The sequence below is a fragment of the Dendrobates tinctorius genome, unplaced genomic scaffold (genome assembly GCF_039654945.1).
Source record: "Dendrobates tinctorius isolate UK_male_01 unplaced genomic scaffold, ASM3965494v1 ptg000223l, whole genome shotgun sequence".
Lineage (NCBI taxonomy): Eukaryota > Metazoa > Chordata > Amphibia > Anura > Dendrobatidae > Dendrobates > Dendrobates tinctorius.
The window spans coordinates 26,479,039-26,498,453 of record NW_027361890.1 but is presented as its reverse complement, the minus strand read 5'-3'; the positions used below and the strand labels follow the sequence as shown (position 1 = coordinate 26,498,453).

Below are 19,415 nucleotides of genomic sequence, written 5' to 3'. Positions count from 1 at the left end.
CATGGAAATCTGCACATGATCTGCTCACTTTGCGCATGGTGGGCATAGCCACATGCAGAAAGTAAGCGGATCAATACCTTCCTATGGCTGCGGAATTGCGGCGATTCCACAAAAAGATTGAGCATGCTGCATGTTTTTCCACTATGCGATTCCGCAGCGGAAAAATATGCAGCATTGGCACAGCATTGCGGAATGCCATAGGAATGCATTGGTTGCGTTCTGTAAGTGTTTTCGCCACGTTTTTGCAGCAAAAAAGCTGTAAAAACGTTAATAATCTGCAACGTGTTAAAGTGCCAAAACATAAAAAAATTATATAGATGAGGTATCAATGTAATTGTACTAACCCGAAGAATAAGGCTAAGTTCACACGTACCGGAATTCTCGCGGAAATTACCGCGAGAATTCCGGAATTCCAGTCCGCGGGAAAATCGCATTTTAAATTCCCGCGATTTTCCCGCGGAAAAACTAGCGATTTGCGAGCGTATTTAGCTTGCAAAATGCTAGCGTTTTCCAAGCGATCTGTAGCATCGCTTGGAGAACTGATTGACAGGTTGGTCACACTCGTCAAACATAGTGTTTGACGAGTGTGACCAACTTTTTACTACTGAGGCCGCCTATGCAGCATCAGTAGTAAAATATAGAATGTAAAAAAAAAATAAAAAACGGTGTTATTCTTACCCTCCGACGTCCCGCGCAGCCGTTCCCAGTAATCCTTTGCGAAAATGCCCGCGATGACATCAGTTCGCACGAATTACCGCGAGACTTCGCGATCCCGCGAGAATGGACGCCATCGCGGGCATTTTCGCAAAGGACTACTCGGACCGGAGTGTGGAGAGAGGCGGGAAGGCTGCGCGGGACGTCGGAGGGTGAGAATAACAATATTTTTTACTTTAAATTCTATTTTTTACAGGGATATGGTACCCAAAGCCCGGAGGACAGTCTCCTCTCCTCCGGACCGTGGGTACCATCCGCAATTGTTCTGCTTACTTTCCGCATGGTGTGCACAGCCACATGCGGGAAGCAAGCGGAACAATGCATTCCTATGGGTGCGGGATCGCCGCGATTCCGCAAATTAATGAGCATGCTGCGGTTTTTACCGCGAAGCGATTCCGCCACGGTAAGAACTGCAGCATTAGCACAGCATTGCGGAATCCCATAGGAATGCATGGGATGCTTATTTTTCACGTTTTCGCGGCAAAATTGCGCGGTTAAAACCGCCGCGGAAACGCGAAAAAAATGCAACGTGTGAACTCAGCCTAAAGCTCCCTTACCAATTTTGTACATTACACAACATATGGAATATACTGTTTCTGTCAGGACATGTTTACACGTCAGGAATGTGTGCAAGGAGTGCAGGGCCCATACCCTTTACACTCCTCCGTCCTTGAAATATGGTAATCCCCGACCATACAGTGCTGGCAGAATACAACTTTTACTTCAACAGTGGAATACTCCACTCAGGTGTGCAAATAATTATATGAGCAATTCATAATTCAAAAACAAAGGATATACGGTAATATTAAAATGCACATTATCTTTTATAAAACTTTTTTCCATCCAGAGAAAGTCCTTTGGCTCTATGTAGCTTTAAGCAGGTGCCTGGTTACAATCCTCCAGCTAGCACCACAAGTTTAAATAAGAGTCTCTGCTCTAACAGAGTCCATTTTTTTAAATAAAACTTACCTTTAACCATACACAGTTCTCATTAGGACTCACCACAGTCCTAGCAGACACAGTCCATAGTTCTTCCCCCTCCCTCCTTTGCACAAAGTATGGCCCTTTAACGCACAAGTACTACTCTTACCTAGGGATAAAGTTCAGGTTAAGCAAACTAAAACACAGTCTTTTGCAGCAGCCACGTACAGTCTGTTTTCATTCCAAGTGCACATAATCCCTCAGGGTTAGGATCCTGCAATCCAGCAGTGGTGGTGCAACAAGCGCAACAAAACTTGGCGGGGAAGAAAAACAAGGTTCAACGTTTAATCCTGGCCCATACCAGCCACATAGCACCTGACTCCAGTGCTTCAGGGCTCCTCTGCCTCCAAGGGATGCGGAACAGTCCCGTTTTCTATTTAGGTGCGACAACTGCACCCAACCTCAGTATTACAGGGCTTCTCTGCCCATAGGGATGCGGAACAGTCCCTTTTTTTCCATTTAAGTGCAACAAGCACTACCTTTATTTCTTAAAGGGCCATTACCGGTCATTGTCCCAGCAGTCCCGTATTACTCTGTCCCACAGCGGGCTACGTGCTCATGCTCTAAGGGATGACAGTAGCTCTGCCACCACAGGTGTCATGTTCCCCAGTTGCAGTGACATGGGATGGGCAGGCCTTGATCATTCAGCAACCACTGAACAGGGGGCCGACTGTGCCTGTTTCAGGCCCGAATACAGCTCTAAATCATCCTCCTGGAGTAAGTCAACCGCCACTGCAAAGTACCCCCAAGGGCCTCTTTGAAGAAAGTGACCCAGTTTCCTTCCCTCAGGGGCCTTTGAAATTTCACAGAACTGGCACTGACATACACCTTATCTTCAGTGTCAACCTCACGGATGAAGCTGTACCCGTGCGACGGGTTGCTATGCACCAGCAGACTGTTCCATCATCTGGCCATCCTGCCCCCTCCTTGTTGGCGCAGCTCCAACCAGATCTCCTTCTCCTGCTGCTTCATTCTCTCAATCACCCCCACAATCCATGCTACTTGCCCGGGGGATGGAAAGGGGTCCTCTCCTTCTAGGTATCGGGGTAATGGGCCGAGGGATGGAGTGTAGGCAAAGATGGGCTCACACTCCGGGGTTTGGGATCAAAGGTCATTCACCGCTCGGTGACTGTCAGGTTCCTCTGCCATCACTGCTGCCGCCCTCCAGCTCAGGTTCCTCCACCACAGGCTCTTCCGCTTCAGACTCCAGCTTTCCGAGGTCAGGCTCCTCCAACACAGGTTCTTCTGGTTCAGGCTTCTCATAGACAAGTTCCTCCTGGGTGGTCTCTTCTTCCAGTTCACTGACCCTGTCTGGTTCATGACATTCCAGTCTCGGCAGCTGACACCACTGCTCTCCAGTAGGTACCGGGAATCTATCGGTCTCCAATGCTCCCCACAGCCTTTTGGGTCAGGCCTTTTCCTCTGCCTGCCGCCACTTCCATTATATGCGGCTGACGCTGCTGAAGCAATGGATGCAGGAGTGTGCCATTGATGCCAATGCCGTATCTTGCAATGGCACCGCACAGCTGCACACAGGGTTTTCTTCTGAGCCCCACCTGTTCCAGGGTGGAGCTGCTTCTGACTGCTCCACCCATTCAGCATCGGACTCAGTCCTTTCTTCGGTGATCTGCTGCAAGGGGCGAGGCTTCCTCCTCTTCCATCTTGCCCACTATAGGCGGGCACTGCTCACCAAAGGAGGCATCTCAGGCCTGGACCACTGTCTCTGCCAGATGGAATTTTGTGCCATTTTCAGGTTAGGATGCCCACAAGGGGTGAGGTTGAAGTTGTCCTCAGTTTCCACGCCATTTTCCGCCATCTTTGTCACATTCAGGATATCTGTCACATTCAGGGCATCTGTCATCTTCAGGGCATCTGTCACATTAAGGACATGTTTCTTTGTCACATTAAAGTCATCTTCATATTGCAAGGTTTCCGGATCCTGCTATACTACACCAATACTTCCGGGCCATAGAACGTAATTGCGTATGCCGGATTTATGCTTTGCCCACAGTTGAGCAAAGCATACTGCGCACACTCAGGAGGACATTTCAATGCTCACACGCCGCAACTCCAAGGGATCTGTGATATTCAAAGATCACAATATGTACAGCAAGCCGAGGAGGGGGGAGAGAAAGAGAATAAGCCCCGCCCATCGGACCGGACCACAGAGATTTACATACACCGCAGGAGAGCTAAAAACATTATTTATGCATCAAAGGTGGAGAGTCAGGGGGTATCAAAAGTACTGCTATAATGCTTATGTGACACTAAATTGAATGATATCTTTACATCATATCGCAAAAAATGGGTGACAGATTCCCTTTAAATGTTATGGGACTCAACTGTCCTCCCAGCCCCTTTTGCCTGAATCCAGGAAGCTCACCAAACTAACCTAAGTTGGCCCCTCCTAACCAGTGAAATCCTATTGTTCTAACCTACTCCTATCTTACTCTATCATGCCCCCCATAGTGGGCTAAATCCTATATTCTAACCCCTTACAGTACATAAACATCAGTACATTTGCAATATATGAACTTAAGCACAGCGTAATAAACTATATCTATGTATATACATTTCACAACATATGGAATATACTGTTTCTGTCAGGACAGATTTGCTTGTTAGGGACGTATGCAAGGAGTGCAGGGCATTGAACTGGCCACATACCGCTTACACGCACTCCATATTGCTATCATTATCATCAGCATCTCTTAAATGAATATATTCATTCACTCAAAGTTTTCGTTGGTTTAGTCCAGGGGTCTCAAACTCGGCAGAGTAAATGGACCGCACATAAAAAAAATTTAAGCTGGCGAGCTGCATTCCTTTCAAACTTAATACAGTCACAATTGATAGTGGTATTTAAGGGGTTAAACGGCCGTTCAAATAGGTTGTCAGCTGTGATGTACAGCTTACCTCAGTGGATGATAGTGTCGGCTCTGCATGTGAGCCGGTGCTATCATCTCGCTGTACACGCACAGCCACAGTTACCTGCAAAATCCAGCAATGGGGGGAAAGTCACGCCTCCGTTCTCTGCACGCTGGCATGGTGTCATTACACAGCACCAGAGGGATGTCATCACACAGGGCCACAGCCACTATGGAGCCACGCACTCCTCCTCTCTTCTTGCATGAGCAGTGACATAACTATAAAGTTATGGGCCCTGGTGCGAACTTTCAAATGGGGCCCACCCCATGCCAAAATACACACACATCCCCGCTCAGCACATCTCGAACACACGTGGCTCTGCTCCACACACCTCGTACACACGTGGCTCTACACACCTCGTACACGCGTGGCTCCACTCCATACACTTCATACACACACGACTCTGCTCCGTACACACATGGCTCTGCTCCCTACACCTTGGTCCTTGTACACACATGGCTCCGCTCCATACATCTCATACACATGCGGCTCCGCTCTGTACACCTTGTACACACGCCGCTCCGCTCCGTACACTTTGTACACATGTGGCTCCACTCCGTACACTTCATACACACGTGGCTCCGCCCCGTACACCTCGTACACACGCGGCTCCGCTGCGTACACCTCGTACACACGCGGCTCTGCTCCGTACACCTCGTACACACGCGGCTCCGCTCCGTACACCTCGGTCTTCGTACACACACGGCTCCGCTCCGTACACCTCGTACACACACTGGTCCTCTTGGTACACCTCATACACACACAGCTCTGCTACTTCCACCTTGTAAACTCTTCCTGACCCCACACAGAAACTTACCCAGCACCATGACAACCAGCACAGACAAAGACAGCAGTGTTCTGAATGCACTGAGGACCCTGATCATGTGACCCCCTGACTCCTCCCCCTCCTGTGACCTCATCACAGGTCCTGTGCACACAGAACACACAGCCATCGCGTGCTCCTGGATGGCTGTATGCCTTCCCCTTCTACCTGCCTCAGGGAGGGAGAGATGTGGTGCACCGCGGGCCACAGATGACTGCCTCAGGGGCCGCATGCAGCCCGCGGGTTTGAGACCTCTGTTTTAGTCATATGTACAAATGACCCTCGCTTCCCACCTTGGCATACATATTAACTATATTCCATATTGTAGAATGTGGTTTTATTAACCATGTCTGATCATTATTTGTCCATTTGTCCATAGTTGATATTTTTGTTTACTGGTTAGTCTAGCAGTCGTGAGATCTGTCTACCATAAATTAAATGAGTGTTGCTGGAGAAAGTGGCGCAAAATAAGGTCTTATCCGAGACACAAATGGTTAAAACAATTGAATTGTACTCACCAGATAGAGCTATAATTTAGTTTGTATTGTAGGAGTATTCACTGCAGGAGATCCACAGGTCCACTGATGACCAACTGTAGGAAAAAAAATGGGGTAAATGTGGATTTACTCTGCGCTGCTGAATAACTGGAAGTCTGGGCGTATTATCATAAAGAAGTGTGGTTTTATTCAACGCGTTTCAAAGTTCTAAGACTTCTTCATCAGGAAATACCACAATTGTACAGATACAGACACTTCAGAGCTTTAAATAGACAAGAGATTCAAATTTTAACGTCAATGTGATCAACTGACACATGATGTGCTCACAGTCTAACTATAAAAGATAAAAAATGATTAACATTGTTTTCCTTTTATTTGTAGTAACAGAGCAAGTACTGTATGGAAATGAAAAGAAAAAAAGAAAAATAGAAGAAAGGAAAGGGAAGATGTCATAGAAAAACGGGGACAAGAACCCGCTAACTCAAAATGAACCAAATACACAAGTGTCTTTTCCTGATGCAGCTACAACTGAGCTAAATTGACTGAGGAATTTTCACACTCAATAATGAACATATCATGGAAAAATATACCATATATGCTCGAATATAAGCTGACCCGAGTATAAGCCGACCCCCCTAATTTTGCCTCAGAAAACTGGGAAAACTTATTGACTCGAGTATAAGCCTAGGGTGGAAAATGCAGCAGCTACTGGTAAATTTCAAAAATAAAAATGGATACCAATAAAAGTAAAATTAATTGAGACATCAGTAGGTTAAATGTTTTTGAATATCCATATTGAATCAGGAGCCCCATATAATGCTCCATACAGTTCATGATGGGCCCCATAAGATGCTCCATACAAAATACAGCCCATATAATGCTGCACAAAGGTTAACAATGGCCCCATAAGATGCTCCCTAGAATAATATGCCCCATATGATGCTCCATAAAGGTTATGGCCCATTAAGATGCTCCATAGATTATGCCCCATATGCTGCCCCATAAGATGCTCCATAGATTATGCCCCCATATGCTGCCCCCTTACGATGCTCCATAGATTATGCCCCATATGCTGCTATATGGATTATGCCCCATATACTACTCCATATATTATGCTCCCATATGCTGCCCCCATAAGATGCTCCATACATTATACCCCCATATGCTGCTCCATAGATTATGCCCCCATATGCTGCTCCATATATTATGCCCCATATGCTGCCCCCACAAGATGCTCCTTATATCATGCCCCCATATGTTGTCCTCATATGCTGCTCCACATATGATGTCCCCATATCCTGCTCCATATATCATGTCCCCATATGCTGCTCCATATATCATGTCCCCATATGCTGCTCCATATATCATGCCACCATATGCTGCTCCACATATCATGCCCCCATATGCTGCTCCACATATCATGACCCCATATGCTGCTCCACATATCATGACCCCATATGCTGCTCCACATATCATGACCCCATATGCTGCTCCACATATCATGCCACCATATGCTGCTCCATATATCATGCCCCCATATGCTGCTCTATGTATCATGCCCCCATATGCTGCCCCCATAAGATGTTCCATGCATTATGCCCCATATGCTGCCACTGCTGCTGCAAATAAAAATAAAAAAATGACATACTCACCACTCCGTCGCTGGGTGCCAGGTGCCGGTGTAGCTGCTGCCTCAGGACCCGGCACCTGAGATAGTCACCTGTCCTGCGTCCATCACTGCTCGCCGGCTGCCACTGTCTGCCATGTCAGTGACGTTCAGGCAGCAGAGGGCAGGGCGTGCACTAACCACGTCACCGCGCCCCTTGCTGCCTGAATGTCACTGACAAGAGGACACATCAGACAACAGTAGCAAGCACCGATGGACCGGGGACAGATGAATATAGCCTATACTTACCCCGCCCTGGCTTGGTCTCTGCAGTCCCGTTCTCCCACTGTCTTCCTTCCTGCCTTCAGCGGTCATGTGGCACCGCTCATTAAACTCATGAATATGCGCATATTCATGAGTTTAATGAGCGGTACCATGTGACCGCTGAAGGAAGGAAGAGAGACCGTGGAGAAGCAGGGGGCTGCAGAGACTGAGCCAGGACGGGGTAAGTATGATCTGTGACACCCTCACTCCCCCTCCCCCGCCGTCCCCCAGGTATATGACTCGAATATAAGCCGAGAGGGGGACTTTCAGCCCCCAAAAATGGGCTGAAAATCTTGGCTTATATTCGAGTATACGGTATATACATATACAGACTTCAATAATAAAAAGAATGAATTAAAATGATTGAAGAAATATAATAATAAAAGTATTTAAAAATGGTTTATCATTCATTGGACGATATATATTAGAGTGTGTATCAAAAATGTTTTTTTCAAAGAAACCATTGTTAATCCACAAAAAAGATTTAAACCTTTATTCTTATATTAATAAAATAACCATATCTCATAAAAATTATAAGATAAGCATAAAAAGTATATTTGAGAATTATTAAAAAATGTTTAAACTACGCCAAGAAGGAATTTGATAGAGGTAATTGGGAGTATCTTAAGATCACGTTAACGAAATTTGGCTTTAACAATAAATTAATAACTGCTAAACTTGCTCTTTACTCGAATTCACACACAAAGGTATATGTAAACAACCATCTGTCTGGAGATTGTTTCTAAGGATCTCTCCAGCTACAGAAATCTTGGTTTAATGTGGATGAGGAAAACATTGATAATAAAATCCTTAATTCTTCCAAAAATTCTTTACATTTTCAAAGCAATACCCTTGTCTTTTCCATTATCTTCTAAACAAAATTCAAATCTCTATAAACTCCTTTATCTGGAACGGGAAGAGAGCTAGAGTGGCCTCAAATGCCCTAAGAAGAAATTACATGGCGGATTTGCACTACCCAATATTACGGCATATATCTTATCAAATAAAGTATTTGCTGGTTTGTGATAAACACACCTCTGGCATGGTTGGATCTGGAGTTAACTCAAAACAACAACCGCCCCTTAGCAGATTTATTGTATAGGCATTTAATCGAAAAGGGTACCCCAGATTCATCACACCCTATTTTTTTTTGCAAATACCAACGCTTGGAAAAAATTTTCAATGCCGGGAGAGAGAGATAGTAGGTCTGAATTAATGGGTAACTTTCCTCTATATTCCTACTATAAGTTCTCCATTCCAGAGAGATGGACACAGACATCAGGAAAATTAGGGATATTTACTCTAACAATAGTTTTATAAATTTTAGAGAGATTAAAAATAGATTTAGCATTCCTTCCTCCAACTTTATTACTCTGGAGGAATACATGCAAAAATTCATCCTCAGTTGTATACCCAGAACGGATATGGTCAACCTACTTCTCTGCAATCTGGAACATAAAACCTTTTGAAGCACAAAATATTTAAATTACCTTTTTAATAAAGACAACGGTATATATGAGTCCTTACATGACTAGGTGGGAGTCAGACTTGAGGATCCAGATTAGCAAGGATCAGTGGGAAAGAGCAATTAAAAATTCATACAGCTCTAATATTTCCATGATGCTCTATAAATCTTTCTATAAGCTTTTGGTGAGATGGTACTATACCCCCTCAAGACATGCACATATAAACCAAGAACATTCAGCACTATGCTGGAGAGAATGCGGCCTCACGGGCAACTTATTACATATATTTTGGAGCTGCCCCAAAATTAAACCTCTCTGGAGAAAGATATCTCAAAATCTAGAAATGCTTCTTGGTAGGAAATTTATACTAAGGGCTCATGCACACTTTGAGTATTTGGTGAATTTTTTACCCCAGTATTTGTAAGCCAAAACCAGGAGTGGAACGGTCAGAGGAAAAGCATGATAGAAACATTTGCACCACTTCTGTATTTTTCACCCACTCCTGATTTTGGCTTACAAATAGTGGAGTAAAAAACTCACCAAATACTCAGTGTGTGTATGTGACCTTACTCCTCAAAATGCACTGCTTTCCATTGACCTAGATAAAATAGATCCAGCAGTTAGGTATGTCTTAATTCACACATTGCTACTTGTAAAAAACTCTATAGCTAGTTGTTGGAAAAGAACAGATATTCCTAAATATACCAATTTTATGGAAAGACTTTATCTGCATAACTCAATAGATTTCAGATTCGCTCTCAATAACGGTTGCTTGGTTAAATACCGTAAGAAATGGGACTGTTGGAACTCTGAATTCCCTAGAACTTGATTAGTCTATGTTAAAAGATCATTAATATAATGTACATATATGACCAGACCAGGATATTCTCCCTGCATATTTCTTTTAATATTTTCATCCTTCCTTCTATACCACAAGTAGGTACTTAGGCTATGTGTTAGGCTGGTTTCACACTGGCGTTTTTTGCGCTGTTATTTAGCGCTAAAAAACGCATGCGGTTTTTTCCTATATTTTGCATGGGATGCGCTTATGTGCGCTTAGGCTACTTTCACAATTGCTTTTTTTTGTAGCGCGTTTTTCCCGCAAAAAAACGCATGGAAAAAATGCATACAAACTCACACAAATGCTGCGTTTTTTTCAAGCATTTTTATGAGCATGCATGAAAAAAACGCAGCGTTTTTATGCGTTTATATGCAATTTTATTGCGTTTTTACCGCGTTTGCGTTTTTTTCCAACATTAGTTGGCCCCTCACACTAACCCAAACCATGACTTTACTAACCCTAACCCTAACCCTGACCCTAACCCTAACCCTAACCCTTAACCAAACCATACTAACCCTAACCCTTAACCAAACCCTACCCAAACCCTAACCCTAACCCTAAACCCTAACTAACCCTAAACCCTAACCCTTAACCAAACCATACTAACCCTAACCCAAACCCTAAACCCCCTTAACTAACCCTAACTATAACCCAAACCCCTAAATTCCATTGTCTAACTAATGGTCAACAAAAAAACGCATGCGCAAAAAAACGCATACATGAGCATGGCAATGCGCACATATGCGCACCCATAGACTTATAATGGGTGTCTTGCTGTAAAAAAACGCATTGCGCACGCATGCGTTTTTTTGAGGCAAGTCGGACGCCCAAAAAATGCAACAGGATGCATTTTGTGCGCCCACCACAAAAAACGCATGCGCGGAAAAACGCATACAAACGCATGTGTATGCGCACATAAGCGCATCCCATGCAAAATATAGGTAAAAAAAGCATGCGTTTTTTAGTGCTAAAATCCAGCGCAAAAAAACGCAAGTGTGAAACCAGCCTTACCCATGCGTTTGTATGCGTTTTTGTGCGCATGCGTTTTTTTTGTTATGTGCGCTCGGGCGCACAAAATGCAACTTGTTGTATTTTTTGTGCGTCCGACTTGCCCCCAAAAAACGCATGCGCACGCTATGCGTTTTTTACAGCAAGACACCCATTGTAAGTCTATGGGTGCGCATACGTGAGCATTGGCATGCTCATGTATGCGTTTTTTTGTGCATGTGTTTTTTTTGTTGTACATTGGTTAGACAATGGTTATGGTAAGGGTTAGGGTGAGTTAGGGTTAGTAGAGTCAGGGTTTAGGGTTAGGGTTAGGTTAAGGGTTAGGGGTTAGGATTAGTTAGGGTTTAAGGTTAGGGTTAGGGTTGGGGTTAGGGTTAGGGTTTGGGTTAGGTTAAGGGTTAGGGGTTAGGGTTAAGGGGTAGGGTTAGGGTTAGGGTTAGGGGTTAGTAGGATTAGGGTTAGGTTAAGAGTTAGGGGTTAGGGTTAGTTAGGGGTTAGGGTTAGGAGTTAGGGTTAGTAGAGTCAGGGTTTAGGGTTAGGGTTAGTACTACTAACCCTAACTAACCCTAACCACTAACCCTAATAATATCTTGATTTTTTTGGTGAGGACAATGTTGAAAAAAATGCAAACGCACTAAAAACGCATACAAACGCATAAAAATGCTGCGTTTTTTTTCCTGCATATGCTTGAAAAAAACGCAGCGGTTGTATGCGTTTTTTCCATGCTTTTTGTGCGCAAAAAACGCGCAGCAAAACAACGCAAGTGTGAAAGTAGCCTAAGCTTTGAATTTGTTTAAAGCAATGTTTGAGCTCACTAATATTTTGTTCCTTTTCCCATTTATCCCTTACCAATTATATGTTTTCTTCCCTTACCCCTTCCTTATTTACCTCCTCACCTAACCTCTGTTATAAAAACATATTTTCTGATAAATATATTTGAAGAAAAAAAAAAGTTTATAATGGAAGAATGCACAAGTGGGAGGTGAACTAGCTCCAATTGGACATATTTTCTGTGGACATATTAATCAATGATTTTCTAAAGTGAGGAATGCCCTCAGTGGTAAATAATTTTTATCTCATTACCACATTAGAAGATCAGTCAGTATAATCTCTGCTCAGCTGTTGGTGAGAGGCCAGCTATATGTTCTCAGTTCCTTCCTTTGGAGTGTGGGATAATGTAATAGTGCCAATTGGAGCTAGTTTACTTCCCACATGTGCATTATTCCATTTTAAACATTTTTTAATAATTCTCAGATATATTATTTATGCTTATCTTATAATAATTTTTATGAGATATATTAATAAAAAAATTAAAATAACCTTAGGAGTAAAGGTTTAAATCTTTTTTGCAGATTAACAATGGTTAATCTTTGAAAAAAATGTTTTTGACACACACTCCAATATATATCGTTTATAGAATGATAAACCATTTTTAAATACATTTTTTATTATATTCATTCATTTTAATTCATTTTTTATTTTTGAAGTCTGAATATGTATATATATTTTTCCATGATATGTTCATTTTGGAACGTGAAAATTCCTCAGTCAATTTAGCTCAGTTGTCGCTGCATCAGGAGAAGACACTTGTGTTTTTTGTTAATTTTGAGTTAGCGGGTTCTTGTCCCGATACGTCTTCTCTTTCCTTTCTTTTTTTTTTTAAGTGTTTTTCTTTTCATTTCCACATTTGCTCTGTTGCTACAAATAAAAGGAAAACAATGTTAATAATTTTTTATCCTTTATAGTTAAACTGTGAGCACATCATGTGTCTTATCTATGAACTCTGACACTGTCTGTCAGGTGATTACATTTGCTCCGAAATTTGAATCTCTTGTCTATTTAAAGCTCTGAAGTGTTTGTATCTGTACAATTGTGGTATTTCCTGATGAAGTCTTAGAACTTTGAAACGCATTGAATAAAACCACACTTCTTTGTGAAAATATGCCTGGACTTTTAGTTATTCAGCAGCACAGAGTAAATCCACCTTTACCCCAATTTTTCCTACCATAGATTAAAGTGATAGCCATCTTAACCATTGTAAAATATTATAGGATATTGCAAAGCACCACATGATCTATCTGTTTCTGTAATATGTTGAAGATTTTCGCTTTATTGCTGAATAATTATATCTCAGCTTAGAAAGTTCTGTCCATTGGAAAATGTACTTTGTTAACACTGGGAGAATGAAATCGTGTTTTGTGCTCACCAACTGGTATCTTGTCTGCTCTTATTACAGCCTAATATTTGTCACTTGGCATTCTTTCTAAGTATGAGTTAAAAAGGTTTACTAGTTGATTGTATTGATGGACCTGTCTTTAATTTTCCCTTCATCTCTTAACTGTTTGAACGCCTGATCCACTCCTGTCTTATCCGCTATCTCTCACATAACTCTCTTTTTGACCCTCTTCAATCCGCTTTACACTCTATTGAAACTGCCCTCACTAAAGTCTCTAATGATCTACTAACAGCTAAATCTAATGGTCACTATTCCATGCTAATTCTCCTAGATCTTTCTGCAGCATTCAACACTGTGGATCACCAGCGCCGCCTCACTATGATCCACACCATTGGCCTCAATGACACCATTCTCTCCTGGTTCTTCTCCTATCTCTCTGACCACTCCTTTACTGTATCTTTTGCTGGCGCCTCCTCTTCTCATCTTCCCCTTACTGTTGGGGTTGCTCAAAGGCTCAATCCTAGGTCCCCTCCTCTTCTCTTTGTATACTGCCCCTATTGGACAAACAATCAGTAGATTTGGTTTCCAATACCACCTCTATGCTGATGACACCCAATTATACACCTCCTCTCCTGACATCACGCCTGCCTTATTAGAAAACACCAATGATTGTCTTACCACTGTCTCCAACATCATGTCCTCCCTCTATCAGAAACTAAACCTGTCAAAAACTGAACTCCTTATGTTTCCTCCCTCTACTAACCTACCTATGCCTTCCTCACCAACTGTTACACCACTACCTCTACCTTGTGCCAGTTATTACACTGGTTACCCATCCACTCCAGAATTCAGTATAAACTTATTACCCTCACCCACAAAGCACTCCATGGCTCAGCACCACCCTACATCTCCTCCCTCGTCTCAGGCTACCACCCTACCCATGCCCTCCATTCTGCTAATGACCTGAGGTTAACATCCTCAATAATCAGAACCTCCCACTCCCGTCTCCAAGTCTTTTCACATGCTGCACCCATTTTTTGGAATGAATGCACTACCCAGGTTAATTTGATTAATTCCCAATAACCACAGCTTTAAGCGTTGACTAAAAATGCATTTCTTCAGACTGGCCTACCGGCTCATCACTAATCTATTTATCACTGTGTTGCCCATTCAAAATTTTTACCATAACCAGGTTCCTTGCATCATGTTTTCATACGCCTTATGCATTTAATAGCCCTCTGTGTCTGTACTTTTACGTATTCTGGCTGATAACCGGTTCATGCTGCATTACATGAACACCCGATTTCCTACATTATGGCTGGTCCGAACAACCAAAGCAATTGTTACCATCCACCTTTTGTGTCTCCCCTATTTCCTCATAGATTCTAAGCTTGCGAGCAGGGCCCTCATTCCTCTTAGTATCTGTTGATCTGTCATGACTCAGGATGTGGTGGTTCTGGCTCTGTCCTGGTCAGGTCAGGGTTAAATCTGTCCACCTCTCTTTGTTTCTGGGTTGACTATTTAATGCTGGTACTTCCTGGGTTCAGTGTTGGTGATATTTCCACCTACTCAGTTTGAGGTCATTGACCCAGGTTACTCGCTGTATCGTTGTTCCTCTGCGTGTGTCTGTTTGCTGTGTATGACCTGATTTACCCCTGACTATTGTCTCTGTCTTTCTGCTCGGTACGGACTCGTCCCTCCTGGTTATCTGACCCCTTGGCTTGCCTCTGGCTACTCGTCTGTCTTGTCCCCGGTTACCTTGCTCTTGTCTGGCTTCTGACCCTTAGCTTTGCTCTCTGACTATGTCATTGGTTTTGTCCCTTGTAGTCTGTGCCCTTGGCCAGCTCCCTGTCCATGCGTGGGGTAGCTCCACCCCTGTGGTCATGTGACTTGCTAGCTCCACCCTCTGTGATCACATGACTGGCTAAGCTCACGTCCTGTGTGCACTTCGCTCCTCAGTCTTCGCACACTCTGTCTAGTGTCACACCTCCCCTGTTAGCGTCCCCAGGCTTAACCCCAGTGACACTGTCCCTGTGTCACTAAATTATCACCGACCTCACATTTTTTGCGGGGCTTTGGGATTCACTGTATGCCATGGACCCACTCTGTGCTCTGCCAGTTCGGGTGGATAACCTGACCAAAATTATGCAGAACCTGTTGGTTCAGCAAAGAGCGTTGATCACTTCCCAGCAGCAGGTGCAAAGACATATAGCTGATACTGTTAACTCTATTTGGGGTGCCCCTTCCCCATTGGGCAATGTGGGTGGTCTGGTGACAGATGTCTCTTTGTCTTCTCTTTAACCCTCTGTCAAACTTCTGGATACTTTTTCTGGGGATAAAAAAGGTTCTGGGTATTTAGAGAAAGTTGAAAATTATTGTTTTCTCTGTGCCCTCGGTCCTTGGGTGATGAGAGTCAAAGGGTGGGAATAGTGATATCTCTGTTATGAGAGGGGCTGCAGGCTTGGGCTTTCTCCCTATCTCCCATCTCTCCTGAGAGACTGTCTGTGGATCAGTTCTTCGAGGCCTTAAGTCTAATTTATGATGAACCCGATCGAGTGAGTTTGGCAGAGGACACGATTATGGGTCTCACCTAGGGAAAATGCTCTGCTGATTGGTATTGTTCAGAGTTTAGACAATGGGCATCAGAAATGTCTTGGGATGACTCTGTGCTCAGAGAGCTTTTCCAAAGGGGTCTGTCCGAGCATTTAAAGGATACATTGGCTCTGCATCCCCCGCCAGACTCTCTAGAGGACGCCATGACACAGGCCATCCATATGGACCGTAGTCTGCATAAAATAAGAGTGGTGCAAGATGGAGCTTCGATATTGCCGGTTAAACCTGCACCTCCTTCACTGGTTGAGCCCATGGAAGTGGGGCGGTCTCTATTGTGGATCTCCGGGCCATTGGGGAAAGGACTGTCCCTCTTGCCTGCCAGATTCCAAGGTCTTGGGAAATGCCTAGGTCTGGGTAACTGCCGAGGAGGTTATCCAGACCCTCAGGTACTTTTTTCCTCAAATTTCAAATTGTTGCTAAAAGTGGAGGTGTGTGTGAACAATCGTTTTTTTCCCTCTTCTGCTTATGTGGATTGTGGATCCTCAGTAAACTTGATTGACTCGAAATTTGTGGCCCATTGTAAGATAGGGACAGTCAGGTTGGGTAAACCCAAGAAAGTGGTGGCCTTTGACTCTACTCCCTTCACCAAGGATGGGATCCTGTTGTGAGTTCATTTTCCCCTTCACTACTGAGGCCCGATGAACTCCCTCTTCTGGTTAAGAAAAGTAGTGAGCCTGATTATCAAACACCTGAGCCTAATGATGATGACTGAATGAGTGGAGTTACTGACTGGATATAAGGCCGCCGACGCCCTTCTGCTCTGCGGGTGATTTCTCTGTGGGATCCTTGGAGACCAGTCTGAATTCCTGCTCTTCTAAGGCTAAGTTTTCTGCTCGGCTTTTTGCATTTGTGCTTTGACTTTGTTTTTCTGGATTTCTGCCATTCCCTGCTGGGGTGAGCTGAATTCCTTTAGCTCTGTCTTCTGAAAATACCTGAGTGCTGACTTAGTTTTTGAAGCCTAGCTGCTTCAGGGTCTTTTTCCATATCAGCTTGTTGGCTTATGTTTTTGATAGGGTTTTGGCAGATTGCAGACAGCAACCTTCCTTTCCTGTTCTGTTTAGTTAGCTTGGGCCCCATCGTTTGCTCAGCCTATCTTTCTATCTGTGTGAGTGTTTTTTCATCTTGCTTCACCGTCATTATATGTTGGGGGCTGTCTTTTACTTTGGGGTCTGCTCTGGGGCAGTTTAGATTTCCTTTTCTGTCTTTAGGCTATTTAGCTTTCCGGCTGTGATCGAGGGGTCTAGGGCACCGTAGGAACCCCCCACGGCTACTGCTAGTTGTGTTGATAGGTTCAGGGGTCTGCAATCTGATAGTTGCCAACTTCTCTGGTTTTCTGGACGTAGCTTCTATTTTTGTGTCTGCCTCCTACGGTGACTCAATCATAACAGAATCACCCGCCATACTGCAGATCCTAGGGTACTCAATAGCAGGAAAGAATTGTAAAAAAAAAAAAAAAAAAAAGTGTGTATATTTTTTCCTCTATATCTCTGAGGCCGTAGGGGGAATTTTTTTTTTCTCTCAATGGAGATAAAGCAATTGTCTGATCATGTGGAGCAGCTCGCTGCGGAAGTGCGGGGAATTTCCGCCTACCTTGCTTATCCACATGCTGCTGAACCAAAGATTCTTACACCTGATGTATTTTTTGGGATCGGTCTAAATTTTTGAATTTCAAAAATAATTGTAAATTATTTTTTGCCTTGAAGCCTAACTCGTCAGGGAACTCCGCGCAGCAGGTTAAAATTGTCATCTCTTTGCTGCGTGGCGATCCCCAGGATTGGGCGTTTTCTTTGAAACCAGATGATCCTATTCTGACTAATGTGAATGCATTTTTTCAAGCCTTGGGGTTGTTGTATGACGAACCTAATGCCATTGATCAGGCTGAAAAGACCCTGCTGGCATTGAACCAGGGTCGAGATTCTGCAGAATTGTACTGTCAAAAATTCCGAAAATGGGCAGTACTTACTACCTGGAATGATAATGCCTTGGCTGCTCTCTTTCGGAAGGGGTTGTCAGAAGCCGTAAAAGATACTATGGTGGGATTTCTTGTTCCCTCTGGTCTTGACGATTCTATGTCATTAGCTATTCAGGTTGATCGGCGTTTGCGCGAACGCAAAACTGCACGAGAGGTGTTGCCACCTGTTGAACAAATGTCTGAACCTATGCAATGTGATAGAGTTTTGTCCAGAGAGCAGCGTCAGGAGTTCAGAAGGCGTAATAAGTTGTGTTTTTTCTGTGGAGATGCCTCGCATATTATTTCTGTCTGTCCTAAACGAGAGAAATGCTTTGCACACACGTTTTCTGTTGGTGGTGTTCAACCTAAGTTTCTTCTGGCTATTACTCTGATCTGCTCCCTGTCCACATTTTCCGCCAAGGCTTTTGTGGATTCGGGAGCAGCCTTAAACCTAATGGACTTGGATTTTGCTAAACGTTGTGGATTTCCGATGACACCTCTGCAGACGCCTATCCCTTTGAGGGGGATTGATGCTACTCCTTTGGCTAAAAATAAACCTCAGTTTTGGACCCAGGTGGTAATGCGGGTCACCCCAGACCATCAAGAAAATTGCAGATTTTTGGTGTTGCATAATCTGCATGATACTATTGTTCTGGGGTTTCCCTGGTTACAAATTCATAATCCAGTTTTGGATTGGAAATCTGTGTCTGTGGTGAGTTGGGGTTGTCGGTGTGCCTTTAGTGAGGCTCCGGTGTTTTCCACCTCTCCTCAGTCGCATGATGTTCCTGATTATTTGGCGGACTTTTATGATGTATTTAGTGAGAATGAGTCTGTGTCTCTGCCTCCTCATAGGAGTTATGACTGTGCAATTGAACTGAGCCCGGGGTGTAAATTTCCCAAGTGTCGGCTCTTCAATTTATCTGTACCCGAGCACGAGGCTATGCGATCCTATATTAAGGAGGCGTTGGGGAAGGGTCATATTAGACCATCCTCGTCACCCTTAGGTGCCAGGTTTTTTTTGTAGCTAAAAAGGATGGATCATTAAGACCTTGTATTGATTATCATGCCCTCAACAAAATTACTGTTAAATATCAGTATCCGTTACCCCTGATTTCTGATCTATTCTCCAGAGTTAAAGGTGCTTGCTGGTTTACCAAGCTTGACCTCAGGGGGGCGTATAATCTTATTCGCATTAAGCATGGGGATGAATGGAAGATGGCGTTTAATACTCCGGAGGGACATTTTGAGTACCTGGTGATGCCTTTTGGGCTCACTAATGCCCCTTCTGTCTTTCAGTGCTTCATGAACGATATTTTCTGAGATTTTGTCGATAAATTTTTGATTATCTATCTGGATGATATTTTGATCTTCTCCAAGGATTGGGATTCTCATGTGGATCATATTCGGACTGTGTTCCGGATCTTGAGGGAGAATTCCCTGTATGTCAAAGGATCTAAATGCCTTTTTGGAGTACAGAGGATTTCTTT

At 43.7% G+C, this 19,415-nt stretch overlaps 1 protein-coding gene across 3 annotated transcripts in view; it reads right to left on the bottom strand.

Moving 5' to 3' along the window:
• Positions 1–19,415, bottom strand: part of ASIP (agouti signaling protein) — a 200,274-nt gene that overhangs the window by 42,653 nt on the left and 138,206 nt on the right. Inside the window, exon 4 of one of the 3 annotated variants that reach the window (XM_073555222.1) lies at positions 5,965–6,038. The exons of the other annotated variants lie outside the window; for them this stretch is intronic. Coding sequence (XP_073411323.1) covers positions 6,003–6,038 — 36 coding nt within the window. The 3' untranslated portion in view covers positions 5,965–6,002. The remainder of the gene's footprint in view (positions 1–5,964; positions 6,039–19,415) is intronic. 3 annotated transcript variants of the gene reach the window in all.